The sequence below is a fragment of the Natator depressus genome, chromosome 20, assembly GCF_965152275.1.
Source record: "Natator depressus isolate rNatDep1 chromosome 20, rNatDep2.hap1, whole genome shotgun sequence".
In the NCBI taxonomy this organism is placed as follows: domain Eukaryota; kingdom Metazoa; phylum Chordata; order Testudines; family Cheloniidae; genus Natator; species Natator depressus.
In genome coordinates, this window is record NC_134253.1 from 26,935,993 (window position 1) to 26,948,567 (window position 12,575).

Sequence of the window (12,575 nt, forward strand, 5' to 3'; positions counted from 1 at the left end):
TGACATACACATAATTTAAGTCTAGTCTGGAGGCTAAAGCATGAAGGCTAGTCAGGGATGTTGGAAGCCCTTGGTGCTGGCGTTGGCCAGGAAGCAGAGGCACCCGGGCGGGCGGTAGGTAGGTAGAGGGAGTGTCTGGGGAGGGGTGGGGGGTGACTGATGCTTGCCTGTCCAAAGGGGGCACAGGGAGAGGGACCTGGCTGCTGTCAGGAGGTTGCATTTTTCCCTTCACCGATTCCTCTGGCCATGTTGACAGGAGCTGAAGGACAAAATGACAGAGCTGCTGCCTCTGATCCCCGTCCTGGATCAATACAAAGCGGACACGAAAATGATCGTGCAGCTGAAGGACGAGGTGAGGAACGTCTCGGGGAGCTTGCTGGCAATCCAGGAGGAGATGGGCGCGTATGACTATGAGGAGCTGCAGCGGAGGGTGCTGGTCCTGGAGGCGCGGTTACATGTCTGTATGCAGAAACTGGGTATGGAACCAGCCGCCTTTCCCTCCCCTTTCCTTCCTCTCCCTCTCGCATGCCTGGGACAGCACCCAGGGGCTCCCCTCTCTGCTTCGCAAAGGGCCAAGAGGGAGGGCTCGGGGGGGTGGCATGAAAGTGCCTCTTTCACGTCCATTGGGTGTGGCTGCTGCTTGCTGAGTGAGCACAGGGTTCCCTGCCAGGGTCTGGCTAATCTCACTCCCTGTGTTGTTTCTACACAGAGGGGAATGGGGTCTAGGGGTTAGCACAGTGGGGCTGGGAGCCCGGACTCCTGGGTTCCATCTCTGGCTCTGGGAGGGAAGCAGGGTCTGGTGGGTTAGCGCAGGGAGGCTGGGAGCCAGGACTCCTGGATTCTCTGCCTAGCTCTGGGAGGTTAGAGCAGCAGGTGGAGCCAGGACTCCTGGGTTCTATTCCAGCTGTGGGAGGGAAGCAGGGGCTGAGGTGTTAGAGTAGGCAGAGGTGTCGCCTGCTGCTGGGGAAGGTGATGCAGGTTTCTGAGTCTGGTTCCAGGAGCTCAACCCCAGTGGGCTGAGTCTGGGGACGCCCACGGTCCTCTCTCACTTTTGGATGCCTGGGCCAGACCAGGAGGGTGACGGGAATTCCCCTGGGCTCCCACAGCAAAGGGCGCCGGGAGTGCCAGCTCCCATTGCAAAGCACCTGGGACGGTGTCACCCTCATGCCATCTTCATTGTGGCTGATTCATTCCCACATGCTCCCAGGCTCGGCCCCAGCCGAGGGACTGATGCCAGACAGCCGGGTTAGACTCCACAGCGAGCACATGCAGAGCGAGGAGCAGGAAGCACCAGCCCGGAGCAGACTGGGGCCCATCCAGCCCAGTGTCCCTGTCACGGGTGTCACGGAGTGCCCGGGCGATGCTCTGGAACTGCTCCCCATGAAGCCAGGCAGGACTCTGGGGCAGTCGCCTTCCGGTGAGCAGCCTGTCCGCAGGGCAAACAGCTCACACGGCTTCCACCTTCCTGGGTCTGACCTCGGAGCATTCAGCATCCTCTGCCCCTCCGTGTGCTTCCCACAGCGAGACCGCTCAGGCGGGGTCCTGGGGGGGCCAGAGGGTCCTGCACCCCAACTTCGCAGTCAGACGGGACTCTCAGCCAGCCAGTAAAACAGAGGTTTATTAGACGACAGGAACATGGTCTAAAACAGACCTTGCATGTGCAGAGAACAGGACCCCTCAGCTGGGTCCATTTTGGAGGGCAGTGAGCCAGACAACCACGTCTGCCTTTCACTCCATGTCCTAGCCAGCCCAAAACTGAAACTCCCTCCAGCCCCTCCTCCTCTGGGCTTTGTTCCTTTCCCGGTCCAGGAGGTCACCTGATTCCTTTGTTCTCCAACCCTTTAGCTCTCACCTTGCAGGGGGGAAGGGCCCAGGCCATCAGTTGCCAGGAAACAGGGTGTCGGCCATTCTCTGTCTCCAGACCCCTGCACACACCTGCCCTCTAGGGCTCTGCAATGATCATACACCCTTACCCCACCACCTAGATACTTAAGAACTGCATAGGGGAAACTGAGGCACCCCCACAATATTCGGAGGAAACATTAAGAACAGTCCCACTTCGTCACAACGGGGTCTCCAGGCAATGCTCTGGAACTGCTCCCTACGAAGCCAGGCAGGACTCTGGGGAGTCTCCTCTCTGGGAGCAGCCTGTCTGCAGGACACACAGCTCACCCGGCTCCACCTTCCTGGGTCTGACCTCGGAGCATTCAACCTCCTCTGCCCCTCCGTGCGCTTCCCACAGGGAGTCCATCCAGGTGGGGTCCTGGGGAAGCCAGAGGGTCCTGCCCCCCAACTCCGCAGTCAGACGTGACTCTCTGCCAGCCAGGAAAACAGAGGGTTTATTAGACAAACATGGTCTAACACCGAACTTGCAGGTGCAGAGAACAGGACCCCTCAGCTGGGTCCCTCTTGGGGGCCAGGAGGCCAGAGCCCCAACTGGGCATCCCTCCATTTCCCCAGCCAGCTCCAAACTGAAACTCTCCAGCCCCTCCTCTGGCCTTTGTCTCTTTCCTGGCCCAGGAGGCCACCTGATCCCTTTGTTCTCCAGCCCCTTCAGTTGGCACCTTGCAGGGGAGGGGCCCAGGCCATCAGGAGACAGGGTGTCAGCCATTCTCTATGCAGACAGCATCACACTGGCCCTCTAGGGCTCTGGGACAATCACGCCCCCTTATCCCACCACCTGGATACTTAAGAAATGCCTAGGGGAAACTGAGGCACCCACAAAGTAGTCAGAGAAAACATTATGAACATTCCCACTTCATCACAGTCCCGTCTCCAGCAGTGTCAGAAGTTGTATGGAGCTTTGCAGGAGGCAGCGATGGGATTATCTGCCCTCAGGGAAAACCCCTCCTGACCCCCAGTAGTTATACCCTGAAGCAGGAAGATTTCTAGCCTTCCAGAACACCTGCTTGTTTAGTGGATAGTGTCTGTATCGTATGAATGTCCAACCCTTTTGTGAACGCTGCTGAACTCTGTGTCAACGACACCTTGTGGCAGAGAGTTCCACTGGCCAACAGAAAATGTGTTTCCTTCTCACTACCTTTGAACTTGCCACTTTCTTGTTTCACTGAGCGTCCCTTTGCTATGAGATAGGGAGACCAGAAGATCCAGCTGAGCCTTGGCCTGGAAGACGACTCTATTGTACGGGGTTGGCCCATGCTGAGAGCAGCCCAGCGTTTATTCCTACAGTGCTATTTGCATCACCATTACAGCAGCCTTTAGCAGTCCACCATGCTAGGCACAGCGCGAGACCATCCCTTCCCGTCTGAGCATTCAATGGGCGTGGCAGGGGGCAGGCACAGAGAGTGGAAGTGATCGGCCCCAGGTCACCCAGCAGACAAGAAACCCAGGTCTCCTGTCCCCTGAGTGCTTTCCCTGGGCAAGACCAGCCTGAGATGAGAGCCAGGAGGAGTGGGGGGGGGAGAAGGGGGTGCCATGTTCCCCATGAAGCAGGGGCAGCCCTTGCATGGACCTCTGATGAGCATATGATTCCCCAGCTCTGCCGGGCTGCCTGGCTTTCCCCTCTCAGCTTGGGTCCCTGCTTGCCCTCCGATGCGGGCTGGGAACGGCTGCTTTTCACCCGTGTCTCGTTGTCCAGGACCCCAGCCCACGGGCTTTGCTGCTACCAGCTAGAAATCCAAATACATCAGTAGCCAAGGGCTGCAGGTGCTTCGGCTGGGCTGGGCTGGCCTTGGGATGCCGCCCTGAGGCCTGGTTCTCGAGACAGAGGCAGTTTGCGGGTAGGACTCCGCCACCTCTCCGGGCCGCTGCTGTGCTTGCTCTCCGGTGCCAACCCCTTGTCTGTATGCAGGCAGCAGGCGCTGGGAGCTGTCCCAGTGCAACCCGGCGTCCACGTGGCTGGTTTGCCGCTCTGCTGATCCCTTTCGAGTGCTAATGCTTAGACCCTGGGGCCCGATTCCCCCGCACCGTGCAGAGCAGGAGTGGAACGGGATTGTTCTGTGCCCGCTCTGTGCTGGCGGGAAGCGCTGCCCCCATGCAGAGCCAGAGGGAATCAGGCCGTTTTCCTTAAAACTCCCCCAGTCCCCTGGCGTCTCCCAGGCTGCGCGTCCCCCAGTTAACCTGTGTGTGTGATGAGCCAGCGTGGTGCTGGGCTGGAAAGTGGGAGAGCTGGGTTCTAGGCCTGACACTTCACTCTCTGGGCCTCTTTCCCCTCCCACCTGATGCCTGCTTAGCCTGTGAGCCCTGTGGGGCCGGGGCTGTCCCTCGCTCTCCATCCATGCAGCACCTCGTGCGATGGGCGACCCAGTCGTGGCTGGGCCCGTGCAGCACTTGGCACAGTTGGTGCCCTGATCTCGGTCAGGGTCTGGGCAGCGCCCGGCGTAACCGGGCCCTGATCTCAGTTGGGGTCTGGGCAGCGCCTGGCGCGACGGGGCCCTGATCTCAGTCGGGGTCTGGGCAGCACCTGACGTGATGGGGCCCTGATCTCGGTTGGGGTCTGGGCAGCGCCCGGCGCGACGGGGCCCTGATCTCGGTCGGGGTCTGGGCAGCACCTGACGTGACGGGGCCCTGATCTCGGTTGGGGTCTGGGCAGCGCCCGGCGCGACGGGGCCCTGATCTCGGTTGGGGTCTGGGCAGCGCCTGGCGCGACAGGGCCCTGATCTCGGTTGGGGTCTGGGCAGCGCCCGGCGCGACGGGGCCCTGATCTCGGTCGGGGTCTGGGCAGCACCTGACGTGACGGGGCCCTGATCTCGGTTGGGGTCTGGGCAGCGCCCGGCACGACGGGGCCCTGATCTCAGTCAGGGTCTGGGCAGCGCCCGACACAGTGAGGCTCCAGTCTCTGCGTAATATTGTAATAACCAGGGTAGGCAGGACTCAGTCGCTTTCCCCCAGCCCTGCTCGGGCTCGCTGGCTACCGGCGTTGCACAGGGACAGTGGGGGGGGTGGGGGGTTTGGATGGGGGGGAGTGTCAAATGAAGGCTGTTGTATACAAGGCAGCCTGGTTGCGGGCTGCTCTGACCCCTGGCAATATGAGCGGGTGATAGATGAGGCTTTGGGGGCGGTTCTGCTCCCTTGTGAGGCAGGGCAGAGCTGGTGTCCCCATTGCACAGACAGGGACTGAGGCACAGAGGGGCTTACTGACTTGCCCCGGGTCACACAGGGAGCCTGTGGCAGAGCAGGGGCTTAAACCCAGGGCCCCCAAGGCCTGGGGGCGTGCCCTGACCATTGCACCCTGTCCTCTCGGCTCAGACCCTGCCACTCCCTCACCGGGGCGGGCGGTGAGGAGCTGTGCCCAGGGCAGTGGAAGTCAGGCACAAGGCTTCAGGGGTGGACGAATTCTCCCGAAGCAAAGTGATATTTGCATGTCGGATTTTCAGCTCGATCTTGCTGGTGATTTTTGGAGGCTTCGTGCATCGCCTGTTGAGGCTCCTGGGCCTGCTCCCTTCTGAGCTGCAGTTTTAGGGTTTGATTTCGCCAGGCAGAACAAAATCTGGGACCCAGCTCTCAGCTGGGTCAGTGATGATGGAGAGGGACCCGGACTGGAATTACGCCTGTGTGAACCCAGTTACTCCAGATCTACACTGGATTAACTGAGATCAGGCTTGGGGCTACAACCCCCCAGAAGGTCACTGCTTTGCTTGGATGTGAATCCCAGGGGTCCGGATCAACTGTGGGAGGGCGAGGAGCCTTGTAAAGACGTCGGACTTCACTGGCCAGAATCGACACTGCCCCCTCGAAGGCACCGGGGCTGCAGTAATTTACACCCGCTGAAGCGGGGGGCTGACTCCTGCCAGTTCCTGTCTAGCTCTGGCCTGGGATTGGGGGTCCTCGTGGAGATGCGGGGGTGCCTTTCCCCCCAAAGTCACACTGCTTTAGCAGAAATCGGGGTTTAAAGGGATTCAGTGCTAGAGACGCACGCAGTTCTTTGCTGCCGGTGTCTGGTGAGGGATGAAGACAGGGACAGGAGCAGCATCTACCTGGCTCAGGGAGGCACCAGCCGGCTGGCTGTCGGTAGGGGACATTCTCAAAGCACTGCACAGCCCGGACAGGAGGCTGCCGAGTGTGGAGGGGTCTCTGTCACTGCAGTCCTAGCCCCCTCCCATGCATCCTGCTCTGCCCCCCACTGATCCCTGCCCCCCTTTCCTCCGTCCCTGCATTGCAGCGGTTGGACAGGTTTCTCTCCTGTAACCATTCTCTCTGCCCTGCCGCAGGCTGTGGGAAGCTGACGGGTGTCAGTAACCCCATCACCATCCGGGCGTCGGGATCCCGGTTCGGCTCATGGATGACCGACACCATGGCTCCCAGCGCTGACAGCAGGGTAAGTGCCGAGGGCTTGCGCTGGCGTGTGAGTGCCAGGCTGGGGCGGGAGGAGTCCGGGGGCTGCCTCACCTTCCCATGGCTCCTCTCCTCTTGCAATCCACCCACTTGGCTTGCATCACTCTGCAAAGCCTCAGATGGTTGCAGGCCAAGGCTTCCAGGGTTGTTTTGGGTGCACAAGTGGAGGAAGGGGTCTGATCTCCAGCCCCCAAGAAGGCCGCAGCACCCGCAGTCGGGACCGGATCTCCCCACTCCCAGCAGCTCTGGATGTGCCACTCAGGGCAGGGTTTTCCCAGGAGCTCAGCATCCAGCATGGATCTGCTGTGCTGGGTGCTTCAGACAATCTGGCCACTTATTCAGGTGCCTAAAGCAGCGGTTCTCAAACTCCTGTACTGGTGAACCCTTTCGCACAGCCAGCCTGTGTGTGCAACCCCGCTTATGAATTAAAAACACTTTTTTTAAAATTTAACTCTATTATAAATGCTGGAGGTGGAGGCTGACAGCTCGTGACCCCCTGAGGGGTTACAACCCCCAGTTTGAAAACCCTGGCCTAAAGGATTGCTGGCCCCAATCCTGGACAAGGAGCCCTTGTGAAAATTCCAGCCCCCCTCTGTGTATTTACGTGCCCAGGGCCAGTCCAGCATTTAATCCAGGCATCGGGAAACACGCACCCCTTACAAAACGCCTGTAACCGTGGGCAGAGGAGACGGAGCCCGGCGGGGTGGGAGTGACGCTCAGACAGCTCTGAAATCAGGCATTTCTCTCATGATGCCGCTTTAGCTCTTAAAACGGCGTCACGCGCTCGCTCTGCAGAAAGAGCAAAACCATGTGCGATGTAGTAGAGTAATGGGGGGTGGGGAGAGCTAAGAAAACGCGGTGAAACACCCGCAAAGGTGCAGCGTCTTCATTCCGCAGAGCTCAGCTTCTCGGCACAGCGAGCCCAGCAGAGCTCTGGAGAGGCAATTACTATTGTAGAGAAATCCCGGTCCCCGTGAGAGACACCAGCCCGTTTCTGCAGCCATGCACTCCAGCTTTTCTGCCAGGCGTGCCAGGGCCGCACGCTGGAGGATATTAACAATTTGGAGCAGAAGCAGAGGATCCTGTTTCTAATTCCACAGCTCTCTCATTAATTGTCTTTCTGTTGCACATCCTGCAACCAGTGTCGGGTGCCCCCTAGCAGCATGTCATACGTGCGTAGCCGGAGAGTGAGCCTGGTGCCTGGAGTAACCTCTGGCCACACGTTGGTACAAAGGGGGTTAGACCCTCAGCTGGCGTAACCTGGCATGACTCCCCTGGCTTCACCTTGCCCTGGCTTCGGGGCTGGGAACAACCGGGAGCAGGTCTTGGGAGTTGGGATAAAGCGGACTAGGAAGGGGATGGGGGCAGGGAAGCATGCTGCACGCACCCCGGAGATGGTGTCTTGAAGCCTAAAGATATCCTAGGCCTTGTCGACTTGGAAAGTGGAGCCAGACTAATGCCAATGGCTGCAGCTCATGCCGTGGGTTACTTCCGTGCAGGCGCACGCGTGGCCGTGTGCAGGGGGAATTGGGGCCTTATTTCTCTGTGTGCCCGTCCATACACAAACTGGACCTTGGTTACATGAAGCGGGGGGAAGCCGCTGCTGGCCATGCAGGCCTGTAGCCAGGGCCTTGTAAACGCAGCCAGAGCCATGCTGGAGCCGGGGGCAGAGCTGTTCCAGCTGTAACAGGCTGACCTGTAGCCGGCTGCGGGGGGCAGGGTTCTGCGGGGCTGTGCATTGCACCTGGGGACGCTTTGTGTCGCGCGTCCCCAGGAAGTTACCCAAGGGGGGGAAGTTACCCAGACGGGGCGCATGGTTCTGTGCGTGTCCCCGAGTCCTCTGCGCCGGTGGCGAGGCACCCGGCCCCACGTTCCTGGGGAGCTGGCGTTTTGCAGAGGGTGTGTGCTCTCCGTTCCATGCGACGGTGCTTCACTGCCCTGGCCCCTCCAGGCGAGACACTCTCAGCCCGGGCTGTTTGTGCAGGGATTGTGCCAGCTGGGGCAGAAGGCCAGCCCTGCACACCCGCCCCCTGCCACGCACAGCCCCACCCTGTGCCCCAGAGGAGAGCAGAGGCTGCGTGGACTAGATCAGGCCCTCCAGACTCAAGTCAGTGGCGGATTCTTGCCAGAGCTGGCGCAGTGTCACACTGCTGCCCACACGTGGGCGCTGCTCCCCGCCCCTGCTCATCCCATTTTTCGCGTTAATCAGTGAGCCTTGGAGCCCAGAGCCTCCGGGCTTGGAGGAGTCCTCGGTGACCCCCACCAGCTCCAAAGGCCATAAGCTGTCAAAGAGAGGGACTGAACCTACTGCTTCAGGAAGTGAAACTGGGAGCCAGGACTCCTGGGTTCTATTCCTGCATCGAGGGAGGCGGGGAAGGAAGCCAGGACTCCTGGGCTCCAGCCCTGACTTGGGGAGCGGGTTTAGAGCAAGAAACTCTTGGACTCTGTTCCCAGCACTTGGGCAAGTCACTTTTCTCTGGGCCTCAGGACGAGCATCAGTCCTTTGTTGCTCTGTGTCGGCAGCGCCCGGCACGTCAGAGCCCAGTGCTGGCGATATGACAGGGGTGACCCCAAGAATTGCTTAGTGGGTGTGTCGCAGTACAGCAGCGCTGTCCCAGCACCCACACAAGGCAGAGCGAAAGCACAGCTGGCCTGGCTGGTAGCAAGTGGAGATGTAACCGATGCTGCTGATGGTTTGAATTAAGGAAGGACGAGAGGCTTCCATGAGGCCAGAGTTCAGGCCCTCGGTAGCTCTGGGGCTGCGTGGGAGCTTGGCCAGTGCTGGCAGCTCTGAGCGGCCTGGCTCATTAACAAGGGCTCAGGATGGATGGGAGAGCTGCGTGTCACTGCAAATGGCACATTTTGTGTGTGGCTCGGGTGAGCGGCAGGGGCTGATGGATGGCCACTGGGAGAAATTGGATTTCTAACGTGCGACAGAGGAAGGAGCCATTGATTCAGAAATCGGCCTTTTTGATTGTGGGGTTTGCGTTTTCAAACCGGATGGGCAGCGGCCTGGGGGCGTCTCAAAGGACCAAACCAGCCCCCAAGCCCCCGTGCCCATCCCCAGCATCCAGTGGGGATGGGCGTCCTTTGTGCCTGGACTCCTCTGCCCTAAGAATAGGGCTCAGCCCAGCGCTGGCCCTGGGGGAGCCGGGCTGGCTGGGCCGGCTGGGGGTAAGTGGCATTTCCAGCCGCAGTGTAGAATTGTGCTAAGATTGGGGGCGTGAGCGCACGGGGCTCTGTTCTCTCCTGCCCTGGCCGCCTCGTGTCGCCAGTCAGTACCCTGCTGGGGGGCGGGGGGGGCACGTGCTTTCGTGCTGGGCCCTGCTGAGGGGTTGGGGGCTGGAGGGGCCTGGGCCCCAAACAGGGGTGAAGTCCCCCGGGAACCGCCGCCCCCGCCTCACCGCGCGGCTCTTCCCTCCCGCCAGGTCTGGTACATGGACGGTTACTACAAGGGGCGCCGCGTGCTGGAGTTCCGCACCCTGAACGACTTCGTCGCGGGCCAGAACTTCGTGCAGCACCTGCTGCCGCACCCCTGGGCCGGGACGGGCCACGTGGTCTTCAACGGCTCCCTCTACTACAACAAGCACCAGAGCAACATGGTGGTGAAATACCACTTCCGCTCGCGCCGCGTGCTGGCACAGCGCAGCCTCAGCAGCGCCGGCTACAACAACACCTTCCCCTACTCCTGGGGCGGCTTCTCCGACATCGACTTCATGGCGGACGAGACCGGGCTGTGGGCGGTCTACACCACCAGCCAGAACGCCGGCAACATCGTGGTGAGCAGGGTGGACCCGCAGACGCTGGCGGTCCTGCGCAGCTGGGACACCGGCTACCCCAAGCGCAGCGCCGGCGAGTCCTTCATGATCTGCGGCACCCTCTACGTCACCAACTCCCACCTGGCCGGGGCCAAGATCTACTTCGCCTACTTCACAAACACTTCTAGCTACGAGTACACGGACATCCCCTTCCACAACCAGTACTCCCACATCTCCATGCTGGACTACAACCCGCGGGAGAGGGCGCTGTACACGTGGAACAATGGCCACCAGGTGGTGTACAACGTCACGCTCTTCCACGTCATAAAGACTTCGGGCGAGCTGTGAAACCGCTGCCGGACTCGCTTCTTCGCTCTTTCGTTTTTTACACCTCGGGATCGACCGGTCCTTTCACGAAGCAAAGCCGAGAGGTTCTTCTTTGCTGTTTTTTTCTTTCTTCCTGTGGTTCACATGACGCATGGATCTCGTCTGCTTTCGTTGGAGGCAAGGTCAATTCTTTTCCTTTCCTTTCTTTTTGGTGGCAAATAAAAATGATCTCTTTGACATTTGATGGAGCTTGTGCCTTTTCTTTCCGATTCTGGCCATGTCTCTCTGCCCCTGTGCAGGGGACACGGGTTTCTAATTCCTGTGGGGAATTCACCCCTGTAAATACAGAAATATGTGAGAGTCGCACACAGAACAGTGGCAAACATCAAAAAGTGCATTAGACATCCAGTGCATCGAACCAGAGGGGTGAGAAATGTAAAAATCCGACAGCCAGAGTTAAATATTGAAATAACAGCCGTCATCACAGCTGAGCTCCGAAGCACCCAGCTAGAATAATGGTGAATGTTAAAAATGACAGAGATCAAATGTATCCAGCTAAAATGATAAATGTTAAAAATGAAACATGCAAGTAAAATACTGGCAAGTGTTCGAAAGGATGGGTTTTAAAATGCAATATGGGTAAACTACTGGTCAGTGTGAAACCCTAGACGTACGAGAACAGAACGAGCACCTTGTTGTTATTTACTTATTCCAGTGTCACCCAGAGCCCTTGCTGTGGCTGCGCTGGGCTTGCTGTGGTACAGATCGTAACATTTCTGTTCTTTTGGAGTGGAGTTCTGTGCAGAGGAACCAGCACAATGGGGTCTGGCCCATGACTGGGGCTTCCAGGCACTTCAGTAATACACCTGATAGATGCCGTACTGCGTCTAGCACAATGGGGTCCTGCTCCAGGACTGGGGCTCCTCGGTGGTAGCCCTGTACAGCTAATAACACACCCAGGGCATACGTGGTGTCTGGGTCTCCGGCTGCCCCCCGTGCATGTAACGTGTCTGCCCGCCGGTGGATTCTCTAGTCCTGCCCCACATGAGAGCGCACCAGGCCCAGTTCCAGCAGGTGCTGGCCAATGCCCTGCCCTCCCGGTTGCCCCTCCCACGCTGTGCCAGATGCTGGTGCAGACATTTACCCCCACGCCCAGCAGGTGTGAGCTGCTGCCAGGCTGCTTTCATTGCCTCTTGCGCCCTCTGAGCGGGCACCGGCTGTCACGGAGTCCCCGGGCGATGCTCTGGACCTGCTCCCCACGAAGCCTGGCAGGACTCTGGGAGAGTCTCCTCTCTGGGAGCAGCCTGTCTGCAGGACACACAGCTCACACGGCTTCCACCTTCCTGGCTCTGACCTCGGAGCATTCAGCCTCCTCTGCTCCTCCGTGCGCTTCCCACAGCCAGTCCGCCCAGGCGGGGTCCTGGGGAAGCCAGAGGGTCCTGCCCCCCAACTTCGCAGTCAGACGCGACTCTCAGCCAGCCAGTAAAACAGAAGGTTTATTAGACGACAGGAACATGGTCTAACACAGAGCTTGTAGGTGCAGAGAACATGACCCCTCAGCTGGGTCCATTTTGGGGGGCAGTGAGCCAGACAACCCCGTCTGCCCTTCACTCCATGTCCCAGCCAGCCCCAAACTGAAACTCCCTCCAGCCCCCCCTCCTCTGGGCTTTGTCCCTTTCCCGGGCCAGGAGGTCACCGGATTCCTTTGTTCTCCAACCCTTTAGCTCTCACCTTGCAGGGGGGAGGGGCCCAGGCCATCAGTGGCCAGGAAACAGGGTGTCGGCATTCTCTGTGTCCAGACCCCTGCACACACCTGCCCTCTCGGGCTCTGCAATGATCATATACCCTTACCCCACCCCCTAGATACTTAAGAACTGCATAGGGGAAACTGAGGCACCCCCACAATATTCAGAGGAAACATTAAGAACAGTCCCACTTCGTCACACCTGCTTCTGCACGAGCCCTGGGCAGCTGGCAGAAGGGAGCTGGGCTGCTGGAGTGCAATGGGGGAATGGCTGCAGCCCTGCACCCTGCCCTGCTGAGCCATGGAGCTGGGGCCATGGCACTCTCAGCTGAGGCCTGGCATTACAGGACTGCCCGGCCCGGCACCTCACCTGCACCGCGTCTTGTCAGGCGTGAGGCTGCGTTCTGTTCTAGGACCCAGCCTCTCGCCACGGGCCTCAGCCAAAGCCTCCC

General features: G+C 59.6%; 1 protein-coding gene across 5 annotated transcripts in view; it reads left to right on the forward strand.

Moving 5' to 3' along the window:
- Window positions 1-10,614, forward strand: part of OLFM2 (olfactomedin 2) — a 91,250-nt gene extending 80,636 nt beyond the window's left edge. For 4 of the 5 annotated variants that reach the window (XM_074935469.1, XM_074935470.1, XM_074935472.1 and 1 more), the window contains 3 exons: window positions 257-476; window positions 6,171-6,277; window positions 9,723-10,613. In XM_074935469.1, coding sequence (XP_074791570.1) covers window positions 257-476; window positions 6,171-6,277; window positions 9,723-10,400 — 1,005 coding nt within the window. In that variant the 3' untranslated portion in view covers window positions 10,401-10,613. Of the gene's footprint in view, window positions 1-256; window positions 477-6,170; window positions 6,278-9,722 lie in introns of all 5 variants that reach the window. The other variant, XM_074935468.1, reaches the window with a different exon arrangement.
- The last annotated feature ends 1,961 nt before the right edge of the window (window positions 10,615-12,575 follow it).